This window comes from Dryobates pubescens, chromosome 2, assembly GCF_014839835.1.
Source record: "Dryobates pubescens isolate bDryPub1 chromosome 2, bDryPub1.pri, whole genome shotgun sequence".
Taxonomy (NCBI): domain Eukaryota; kingdom Metazoa; phylum Chordata; class Aves; order Piciformes; family Picidae; genus Dryobates; species Dryobates pubescens.
The window spans coordinates 11,442,722-11,455,421 of NC_071613.1; the positions used below are offsets into that span (position 1 = coordinate 11,442,722).

The 12,700-nt window shown below is 34.6% G+C and overlaps 1 protein-coding gene across 1 annotated transcript in view; it reads left to right on the forward strand.

Annotated features, from left to right (window-relative positions):
• SPATA17 (spermatogenesis associated 17) overlaps positions 1-12,700 on the forward strand; it is an 87,513-nt gene that overhangs the window by 26,809 nt on the left and 48,004 nt on the right. Inside the window, exon 6 of the mRNA XM_009900091.2 lies at positions 7,097-7,220. Within this exon, the coding sequence (XP_009898393.2) occupies positions 7,097-7,220 (124 nt within the window). The remainder of the gene's footprint in view (positions 1-7,096; positions 7,221-12,700) is intronic.

A 12,700-nucleotide genomic window follows, 5' to 3' on the forward strand; every position in this document is an offset into this window, starting at 1 on the left:
TATGAAATGGGTCAATATGTGAAAGCTCACCCTGCCTTGCCATTGTAAAACCTGCTTAATATGAACAAAGTGTACCATTTTACTTGCAATCATATGCAGAATTTTGTATGAAAGTGAAAGATGTGACTTAAGTAGACCTCAAATTGTTTCATGATACCCTGAGAAGGAAAACCAACTTAACTGATGACCTTTAGAAGTTAAAATGTCATGTTTGCTTTCTAAATCACATAATGTTGAATATTGTAAATGTTGCCAAGTACCATATATTAAAGTAAAAGGAATACAGATATGTCTACATTGTCCTGTACTGCAGCAGGGAGATAACAGTTACCTTAAATGAATTCATCCTAGTACTGGGAACAGCTTAACTGTAGGAAAATAGAGCAGTGTGCTTTTCTCTGGTTATTACTGGGCAGATGGTAGCATATGTAGTCTTCTGGGAATCAGAGTGCCAAAAGATAACAGATACTTTTACATGACATTCACTTGAAAACTTTCAATGGCATTTGTCTGTGGTTAGACATCTCTTTTTTTATATACATAGATATTGCTGGAAAAAAGTTAAGAACATGACAGCTTTCTTAGCAGTTTAGCAGAGACACTCTACACTGTTCTAGAAATGACCACTGACGCATAACAGCTATCAGAATAATTTGACTTAAGGTTCTCTTATCTGTTCTGAGTCATATCCTCTTTGTTGCCCCCAAATATTGTTTGCTGATTAAGCAAATCAATCAGCCTGATCCCATTAAGGTATCAATAGGAGCAGCCATGGAATGAAAACATTTTTCCTGTTGTGTTTAGCTTTAGTGGTATAAACCTGAGTATAAATCCGGTACACTGGTTCAGTCTAGTTCTTCAGCCAACAGAATCTTTGTTGTTGTATATTACTCTAATAGCACACCCATCATGGGTGGGCTTTACAATTTAATTAAATCAAAATAGTGAAGCTAACAAAACATCTTTATTTAAATTGGACCTTAAAAAAAAAAAAGAAGTAAACTTCATGGTATTCTGAAGTAAATTCAGCTTAATACAGACAAGGAAGAAACCTCTTTGTACCATTAATTTGCATGTTTCCAGAAACTGGAGTAATTTGAAAGAGTTTGTTTTACCAGAAAAGGAAAATTTCTGTCTTAGTTGTTATTGAAACCTTAATTAGAGGGTTCTGTAGAGTGGATTAGGGAACATGCTCCATTTTATTTATGAACTGGCTCTGCAATCAGTATTTTGAAAAGCTGTTGCATTCTCTTGAGTAACTGTGCAGCAGTGGAAATTGGAAGGATAAGAAGGATACATCAGTCTGTTCTTTCCTATCGTCTAGTACATGCTGTGTCCTGATCTCCTGATCTGCACAAGGTATTCATTCACTGTATGCCCTTCACTGCTATGTTCATCGCATTTCCTACACAGTGTATTGATCACATTGTGGACCTTGACAGTTGAACTAGTATGTCACTTAATTCTATTGGCAGGGTACACTATGTGATTGAGGAAAGATGAGTAGAGTTTGTTCTCCTATGCTCAAATTATAATGGGACTTTAAAGTGTTACAAATTTCTATCTCTAAAATCATTAATTGTAGAAACTCTAGGGTGTTCTTTGCATGCCTACACATGAGCTTTAATTATTTTATTTTATGTTTCATCCTAAGGAGTCATATTAGTTTCCTGGTCACTGCACTGCAATGACAGAACAGTACTAGTCCTCCAGATTCTGAAGACAATGTCATGATTAAGTTGTCAAATGAATTGATGTAAACCTTGACACTTAAAATTAGGAAGAATTTTGGGCACCTGCTTGTGGGGACTCTTCGAGGCAGTGACAAACCTTGTACCACTAATAACTGACTGTCTCTTTAAGCATCTGTTTCACTGCAACTAGAGATCAAACGTTTTGGTTATGGGATTCTGCCAGGAGTATACATCATGAGAGGAGTAAGAAGGTTGCAGACCTGCTCTGTTCTGATCAGTAAATCTGAACAGGTTCACTCAAAAATTCAGGGTGATCAAGATGTCTATTGGTACATAGCTAATGTAAGTATGTGTGTTGTGTTAAAGCTTTGCCTTTAAAGTACAGAGCTCTCTAAACTATTTTTTACATCCTAAGCTACTCCATTATGTATATTTCATTTTTTTCCCAAATAGAATAGATTAAGTCAAATGATATTATCATGGCAAGTCATACTCCATTCTCACCTGCTCCAATGTAATGAGAAATCAAGTGGCATGCAGTGGTGTACCAAAACCACTGTCCAGCTAATTTCATTTTCCCTTCCATATTCTGTATTTGAGCAGGGAGGATGATATATAGCCAGGAAAGTAAAATCAATGTAGGTTATCTCCTTTTATGGTAAGGTTGCCTACTGCCTATGTTGCAGGAATTTTATGATTTGGGGTCTGAACTGTTAAAAACCACAATAACTTGGTACTCTTTCTGGGTACTCTAAGCAACTATATTCATTATTGATTTCCTCAGATGCCCTTTACTGTAGTTACTATTATAATTTTATAGTTGTCTGGTGAAAGGTCCAAAGAATGCCAATGAAAATGCCAAAAAAGTGCAATAGTTTGATAAAGTTCAATAAATGTAGGTCAGTGTGAATTTGTAAAATGCAATTTTATGTGGAATTATTAAAATCTGTATATTGCTGAAATCATCACTTGAAGACCTTTCCAAAAGTGCCAGGAACAATATTATATGTGTATTTTTAACCTTTATACAGACAGCAGGAGCACTGTCAACTGAATTTGCATCTCATAGCTGGAACCAGCACCACTGCTTACTGCATAATGAAGTATCAGAATAACAATAAGTTATCTTGTCATATGAATATGTTTTCTTTTCAAACTCTATAAAGCAAAGAATTTCATCATTAACGAATCAACAGCTACTTCACATATTTGTTAACACAAGATTATTTTTACTGGTGAGCTTTTAAGCACATCCTTTGATAATGATACGCTGTTTTTCAGTTACACAAAACATTCTCTATGACAAGGCAAACCCAGAATGTTCACTTATTTAACAAAAGATCCCTAAGTTTACACTACTAAACATTGATGGTCTTCTGATTTATTGACCAATTTTCAGATTATGATAAGACACTACATTTGTCAGAACTTACACATATTTCCTCGACAAAGATATGCCATAAAAATCTATGCAGGAGACACTCTGATTGGACTAAGTTTATATAAGAAGCCAGGTTTGTAGAAAGATGCAGCAGATGCTGTTAATACAAGAGATAAGATTTATGCTAATGAACAGATTATATGATAAAAAAATTGCTCACTTTCAGTTTTAAGAATGGAAAGGAACTGAACTGTTCCAACTATGAGCCATGTAACAGACAGATCATTTATAAAAACAGACCATTAGTTAACTTAAAACATGTTTTGCATGAGAACTCTCTCTCCACAAATAATCTGGGCAAATATTTTACTGTATTCAATTCTCCCACTTCATACCAAACCTTGAAAATTTCAGCCTGAAGCAAATTTGGTCCAGAGTCCCCAGAGTATGATGCATTGTAGCTAGTATTCATAATATCGTATAATCCCAAGAAAAGATCACTTCCTATTGCTCAATGAACCTAAGATCTATATGAACAAAGAGCGGGCTGGCAGCAAGTGTAAGGGTTTCATCCAGAGATTGTTTTAATTTCAAGGACATTTTAACTGACTTTAATAGAATTTGGATTTATTTTCTCTCAGAAGGCATACATGACACGAGCATGAAACTCTTCAATAAACACATTTGTATGTAAAGTATCTGGGAGTCTAACTCTAGTTGGAGGTCTAAATTTATGCCTTTAGTGCCGCTTATGCTTGTACATATTTTTCTGCATGGAGCATAGCATGTTAGTATTTACTAAGTAATACTAGTGTATTAAATAACTATATCCATACCCAACTACTTTTAGATTCTCTGCTCATATTGCTCCTATCCAAATTCTTGAGAGTAGGGTTGAAGAGGTGAAAGTTTCAGGTTCAAATAGCTTTAGAATAAGTGCACTATTATGTTAAAACATCTGTGCTTTCCAGTCATGCAGTGTTTGGACTACTACATATCTCTTACTTTGTACTGCCTTTATGGAGAGAAGCACCTTGGGAGTTATTACCCCTGAGACAGAATTGTCTGCTCATCCTGTACAACTGTACAGAGCAGTATAATGCATGATAGAAATAATTTAGCAAAGCTTTATATTTTAGCACAACATATGTAGGCAGCAAAATTATGTTGAAAATTGTTTGTAACTGTTTAAAAAACCACAGAATTTTAAATGGATTATGGTGCAGCATTAATGAGGATGTGTGATAATCAGAAATGATCATGATGACTTGGGTTATAGTAGTCTGAAAAGATCATGAATTACAGTGAACTTCAAAAAGTGTTTGAGACTTCATTTATTTTCAACAAATAACAATTATTAATCATTCATTCAAAGTAATCTGGCAAATTCAGATTAATGACAATGGGAAGCATTTTGCATCCCATTATCATTACAGCTGTAATACAAATTTATGTTTTTATCATTATTTGGGGGTTTTCATCACCAGTTGTGTTCTAAATATCAAAGCTTCCATAGCAACGGTTGAGAACAACTGCTTGAGTATATAAGAACATGAACAAACTGCAGTAATATGTTGACAGATATTTCATCAATTATAGACAGTGATACTAAAGATGAATAGAGGACTCTGTAATCAAAAAGGAACAAACACTAATATTAAATATGTAAAACATGGATCATACACTCTGATATTGAAGGCAAATTGGCATAAAATATAAGAACAAAGTTGATACTATATGCATTGTCTATTTATTCATTTGTTTCTGATTGATTGATACAGAACAAAGAGTTTCCAAGTAAAAATGCTTATGCACATACATGCAGTGACTCTGAAGTCTGTACCTTAAGGACAAAGAAAGGTCGCCAATCTCTCCAACTCCTAGTTCTTTGTCAAAAATGGACACAGTTAATGAGGTTTGTTTGGTACAGCACAAATTCTCAGACACAGATAGAGATCCTTTCAATGGAAACAAATTTGTTTGGCTTTACCAGGTTACTTAGCGATTAATAATAGCCTTGAGATGCAGGTCAGGAAGGTCATCGTCCCTGCTTGCCAACACAATCTAAAATGTGCAGCTAGTCCGGCTCTGCAGGCTTTGAGGCCCCAAAACGCTATGCATAAAGTAAAACAGGCTATTTTCCAACTTCTTTTTTCATATTAATAAGCAATTTTCAAGAGAAGGGTGGCAAAATGGGGGCCATGCCACTCTAAGTAATTCATTTATTTTGCAATTTAATCTTATGTTGGAAAAAAAATTACACTGCTGCAAAAGCATAGCATGGTGATTTTTAAACGTCAGTGTGCTTCATAAGTAACCTTGTATGAAATATTGTATTAGCAGCTTTAACAGTAAACTGCAACAAAAAATATTTCTGTGGATTGAAACAGGCCTATACATCTTTTCCAGTCTTTATTTCTGTCTCATTCTGGTTTTGTTCTTTTACATTTGAAATAACACCTGTTTAATTACTTAACATCTTACTTATTTCAGTTATTAAAAAACTTGAAAGATAGCCTGAAACAAATAAAAATTCAACATGGCAACTTGAATTTAAGAATGTGGTTTTCTAGTGTTCGTATTTATGAAGCAATTACTGTTCTTTCCCGTATTTTGATGAACTAATTTCACATTATGGTAATTAAAATATTAAGAATAATTCTGAGTCACAATCTTACAAACACTTTCAGGAGTGATATGACTTTCCCACAGGGTTATTCATATCAGCAAACTTATTCATGTGCATATTCTGACAGGATTTGATCCTTGTCCTAGAGTGTGTTATTTGGTATTCATTGAAATATCTGAGACTGTTAATGTAGACCTCTCTAAATAATCTGGTTTTGGGGAATGTTTGAATTATCCAGATATGTGAATAGTACATTTTTGCTTTTCATTTTATCATATACACACATGCTTTAAAAAAAGAAAAAGAATAGAATTTGGGTATTTAATTAACTTTTAAACAATCTAAATGCTTGACTGAATACACTTGGTGTCTTTGGCACACAGGTTAATTTGAACTAGCCATTTCTTAATAACAAAAATAACAAGTGTTAATCAAACTAACCTTTTTCAACTGGTTCAAAAATATTCCATACACGTGCACTGTGCACAATAGCATGGAATTTAGTTTCTTAGAGAACATTAATTCACTCCACTGTTTGCATAATTTGCAGCAAGCCTGGCTCTATGAAAAGAAAAAAAAAGCCATTGATGAGGAACTGTACACCCATTTTCTGTGAAAGTTTTCTTCTAAACCTCCAGTTAAAATTATGAGTTTTCTCCCTTCTTTGAGAGCTCATGTTAGGTACAGTTCCTTATTTCTTTTTCAAAGAAGGGGTATTCTATGGATTATTGAGTACACAGACACACAGTTACATGAGTTTGTGATGGCAAATCTCTGTCATGCAGTGGCTCATAAGGCAGTTCTGTTCTTATTTTTCCTGTACCACTGCTATCAGACCAGAGTAGAAATTGACCTATGCAAGAAGCCTAATGCTATGGAAATGCTGTTTAAGGTTGTTGCACACTTTAAAGGTGTGCATCCAATTCTTCTCTATGCCTTACATTCTCAACCTCACAAAAAGCTCAAAGATCTAGGAATGAATGCCAACTCTTATCCTCTGTTTCCTATCTTCTCTCATGCCATAAGGTTTCCTCTGTTTGCAGATCAAAAGGTGGTGTTGCAAGGCACTAGCTGAAACATTAAGTGAACATTAACTGACATGCTATGAATGCTGTGTAATCAAGCTGTAAAAACACCAAGGTTGATACATTCTTCAAAATAGTAAATGATAAGGGCTAATATACTGTATAGGTTTTGTAATTTTAATCCTATTTCGTCACAGTTATATCTATGTAGAATCCTGCTGCTATAGAACTGAATGAACTGTCATTTTGCATTGCAGTGGTGACAGTATACTGCCAATGTATAATAGCAGAACACTGTGAAGGGTTAAAGCAAAATAAAACATTAGCACATCTATTATTCTTCTAACTGGCAGACATTTTATTACAGGAGTGAACTCCATGAATATACAAAAATGAAAGAAAATGAAGAGAAAAGGAAAGACCTAGAAAAGAAAGAAAAGGAAAAGAAATACCAAGCCCGAAAGATGCATTACCTCCTTAGCACTGAGCAGGTTGGTATACCTGTCCCTGACAGCTCATGCAAACCACTTGGGCCACAGCCTGACAGAGATAAACTAGCAGGCTGAATGGGACATGACTTGTTGAAAAGATATCACAAAGACACTACTTCGAGTTCAATTTAGTGCTTTTCTATAGGCAAGAGCAGGTACCATGACTATTCTGTGACAGCAGCTTCATAGAGGCAGCATCAGCACTGCTGGCAGAAAGAGTCCAAGTCAGCAGTTTGATCTGCCACTGTGATAACACAACACGAAGGGCATAACCTCGCTTTAAAAACTCATTTTGACTGGCTTATTGTTGTGTTGTTGCACTTGTCAAGAACTAACAAGTTATTAAACTGAGAAGGGATTTCATTTTTTTCCCTTTTTTTAATTGAGCTTGAATTGATGCTGTGTTCTGCTTGTTTTTAGGATAGATTGTAAATGCAGGTTTTCAGCTAAAGCTTTTCCTAGAACTGCCTGAATCAGCTTATTTAGCATGATTGTTTTCAGTTAGAAATGCCTCATAAATTTTAAATATTTACTGATTAATTTGTTTTGTATTGACAAAAGGTGTATATTTTTTCAAGCTTTTTGGTGTAAGCTACTTTACAGACAGGTGAGTATGGGAGTAGGTATAACTTACACAAATTTGATATGATTAGTAAATCTTGTATGTTCTTTGTTTATCCCCCTTTTGTGAACATTTGTAACAAAAAAAGTGTATTGTGCCCATCAGTTTTTGGTTACTGGATGTTCTTCTTATGGGTAAAGAATTACCATTCAATCAAGGTAAGCTAAAATGAACTCAGTGCTTGCTTTTCATAGGTTGTTACTTATAATCTCTGTGTAAGATCCGTTAATCCTAAACAACACAGGAAAAATATCATGTCACTTAGTGACAGAATTTTTAATATTTCCCTCTCTTTGGCAATTATTTGTGATCCATCCAGTAAATAGGAGTATATTTTAATAAACTGCATAACAGTTATGAAACCTCAGCTTGTAAATCAGATGTAAGTAATTATATTTGCAAATAATATAATGTCAGAAAATATAGGAATAAAATAGCACCAAAAGTTTTCTGAGTGGCTTTTAAGCAGGGGAGCTAGTTAATAACTGAAATTAGCTGACAATACTTGCTTTGTTCAGATAGACATCTAGAATATTAAGACTAATCTGCACAGTGTTTTAATATTGCATTAGGTTGTAGAAAATTGGGAATTCATGTTTAAAACAGGATGCTTTATGCAAACCAATGCATATGCATTAATGTGTTTACCTGGAGTACAAAAATGGTCTGGTTAGAGATATTGGGTGACCTGTGATCCAAAAAGGTTTCAGTAAACTTATTTTACTTCTGATGATACTGGTTTAGCGAGTTGTAACATATTTTGGAGGAATGGCAAGTAGTGTCTTAATTCAGCCATATACCTGGAGGACTGCTGGTAGAGGGCAATTTCCTGAAACATAAATGAGTGTAAATTAGTGCAACACCTACAGACAACCTGAAAACCAGAATAGAGGTATATGAAGTCAACCACTTCTGCAATCAAAGTATTGTATTGCTCAACTGCACATAGTTACAGAATTTGATCTCTTGCTAAGATACAGGCAAATCACTTTAGTGCAGAATTTACTGTTTTGATGCACTGTCTCATACGCCTGATGGTCTGATCTGTCTTCAGTTGCATCTTACTGTCTTCAAAGGATAATTAATCGGATTACTAAGCAAGGTCCAGACATGTCTCAGTAGAAACAGGCCACAGAAGTCAACACTTTTGAGTGAGTTAAGGAAGAAAAATAGTAATTATAAGCAGAGGGCATAGCAGATGAAATGGTTGATGAGCTGGACTTATTCTGTAGTCATTATTAACTAAATCCCAATAAGATTTAGAGATAAGATGCTAAAGTTTGCTACAATCTCCTCCCCTTCCTGCCATGCATAACTTGGTGCAATGGTGGAGCTGAGCCACCTCATGCATTAAGGGTTGCAAATGCTCAGGCCAATTATATGGGCAACATTGCAAAATCTGCATTTACAGTAGTTGTTTCAAATATATCCAATGATTTTGAATCTTTTTGTTTTACTACAGGCAAAAAGAGGAGAAAGGATGTTTACTTATTGTCAGAAGGGATTTAAGGAGCTGTTGCTCCTTGGGTTTAGTAAAGAAAGGCATGTCAAATTCCATTCCTCACTCCTTACGAGCTGAAGCCCAGAAACCCAGCTCAGAAGTATGTAATAGGTTAAACAGGGAGATGATCGAACATTGTAGCATTGCACAGATGATACAGTGATCCTTCTAGGGCTTTAAAGTCTATAAATCCTTTAGGGATTGCAGAATTTGCTCTTCTTACTCCACAGATTACATATATATGTGTAAGGTCATGCACATTTCTAATTGCTAGCATTGTTTTACATTTCAAACAGTAAAGCTTAAGGATGCTAGTGCGATGAATGTACCAGGGGTCTAGTATGTATGTAATAGCATGGCCTATGATGAAGCCAACATGTTTTGCCTTTGTCATAAATTAACTTACTCTTCCAGCTTCTATTTCTTCTGTAAACTGTTACCTTTATAAAGGAAAAAATTGGGGGGGGGGGGGGGAAGAGAGAAAGAAACAGATATCAGATTCAGAATTAGTATGCATTATTTGTGGTTACTGATGCCAGGTATATACACATAGTCTTATACAGACAGATGTGAGCTTGCTTTGATTACTTTCCAAGCCAATCTGGAGCTATAACATGGGGCTCAACCCAAACTAATTAGCCCTGTTGAGAGCCACGGTATATTAGCTCAAGAATTAATGCAGTTACACAGCTCCTGGTCAGCTCAAAACACGGGCAGAATAAGTGTGCATGCTTTCAACTCAGGAACAAGAAATTTGATCTGCCTACAAAATATTATATAGGCATACATACATTTAAGATTCTTTGTCTTCAGCTACTAATTTTCTACAAGGGGAGGTGTGTGTTTAGTACCATTGCTATGAAACTGACATTCAGGAAAATCATTGGAAGATAAAAAAAGTATGCTATTACACCATATCGTTTTCCTACATTATTTGCATGCAGTTGGTTGAGGGGTTTTTTGCCATGGAAACTTACAATTATTTCCCACTGGTATTTTAAAAAAATACATTGCATTTATACAAACATTTTAATCTGCAGAAGAAATAAATAGTTCATTTGAATAAAAGACTTAGTACTTTAGCAAAGTAGTTTAAGGAAAAGAAAGTTAAAATAGGATATTTGCATGATCAATAATTACTAATCAGTAATGTTAATTTGCTCTTAGTAATAATGTGTAATAATAATTTTTATTAATAATATAAATTATTTGGCATATTTCTGTGGAATTATAATATTATGCATTGTGGTGGTTTTAGGCTATGTCATTAAGAGCCAGTTAATGTTGGGGGGAAACTTCAACCCACCACATGAATCCTGCCAACTCCAAAACATAGTTTTTTACTAAAAACTAGATAAATATTTTTTCTGTAGTACTTGTAATATCCATGCCACACAAATATAACCCTATTTGTAGCCAGAAGGGTAGGCTTGATAAAAGAAAGTAAATTTTAATTGTATTTAAATTATTATTAAACCAAATCATATCTGGAGAAATAAAGCACAAGCTCTAAAACGTCATGATTATGAATCACTGAGCTGTAATCAACTTGCTGTATATACCGGTAGTATCAATGAGTAGTCGAGTAACATCTCACATGCATGAGCTTCTTTTGTTTGAAGGAAATTACTTCTCTGAAAGACAATTTTGTAATTCTCATAATTATTAGAAACAGAAAAAAAAGAGTCAAGCCCATGCCCTTCTTACCATGTGGTAACTTAGGGCATGGTACTGGTTGCCTGTTGCAAGAAATTCCATTGTGAAATACACAAAGAAATAATTCTGTGAGGGGGCAACTGTGAGGCTTCCACATTAAATTCCATTAAAAACAATTATATTTCTTTCAGATTGAAATAAAATTGTATAAATATATATATATATCATTGTTTTCTTTGTGTAATTTTAACCTTAATCTGATAAATTCTGACTTCATGATGAACACGGTAAAAATTGTAACACATATTTAACAATCCTTTGCCATTGTTAAGAATAATTGTTGTAATTTCTGATTTATAACACAATAAAAATAACAGTGCAGGTGTATTTTTCATTGTTTTTACCTGTTGTATCATGAACTGCATTATAATTTCTGATTGAGACATAAAACTTATAATAATTCATGCTTTCTTATTAGTCCAAAATCACAGTATGCTATTTCCACTACAGTGGAAATGATCCTTATTTTTAGTTGTCATTAATAAATGAGCTACCTATTAAATATGATTTTCTATTATAAACATGTTTACTTATGTAGATTATCCTTCTATAATCCTGTAGTTCCCCTTTCTGTATTAACAAAATTCACTATAACTGATTAGAATCTTACTCTTTGTCTTTGTAAGTAGACATTTGCATTAAAGGGCCATCCTTTGCAAATGTCTGACAAACAGCCTTTATAGTCACTGAAAGACAGAATCACTGGCTGCATTGATGTCATTTTGCACAAGTAGAAATGAATAGCTTGTATTTGTTTGAACATGTGGTTGCATGTTTCCTGACATTGGTATTTCTAAACTTCCAAGAAATACTGCAGTTGGTCTTTGTCTTACAATGATGATTAGAATTAGGTATATAAGAAAATAAATCCAAAGATCCAGTATCAAGTACTGTTTAAGTATCTGCTGACAGAACAAGCCGCAGTACTGAGGTGAGTGGCAGCAAGTTTGTCATGTGCTGCTGTCAATACTGCTGCTTACCAGGTGTTGGACTTCTAAGTCCACAGTGTGGTGTGGATCAGAAGGTAGTGGTACCTGAAAGTGGGAGAAGTGGTGAAATGAGCAGACTGTGTATCTTGTAAAGAAACTGAGATCAGGAAAAGATTCCCATACAAACAGTCTTCAATGTCTTCAAATAGCCTTTTGCTATTATTGCTTCTCCTGTCACTAAGAAAAGTATTGGAGAGCACCAGAGCAACTATAGGTTGTTTTTTTACCCCCCATGCAGTAAACAGTGCTGAGTGAGGTAAAAGAGAATTTAAATTCTTGTTTCTTTGCCTTTCTTCTGTTTCTAAGCAGATAAACCACATTTACCTTTACTTAGAGAAAATAAATGTCCGAGTAGTTCAGAAAGCTGACATCCTTTGTGATATAATGTCTACACAGACTTCAGAGCTAATGGGTCTTTGAAATTACACTTTTTTTTTCTGTCAACAAAGGTGACAATTCATAAACATTAGACTGACTGTGTGTGCCCTGTTTTTACACTATTGTAAGTCAGGAGTTAATTCTATTGAACTTACTGCTGCACTAAAATCAGGTGTAAATGTTCTAAGTGAGGAAGAAAAAAAAACCCCTACAAAATCCTTCCTGGAGCAGGCTAATGAATATTCAGAAGACACAACTGATTAATATGCTTCTA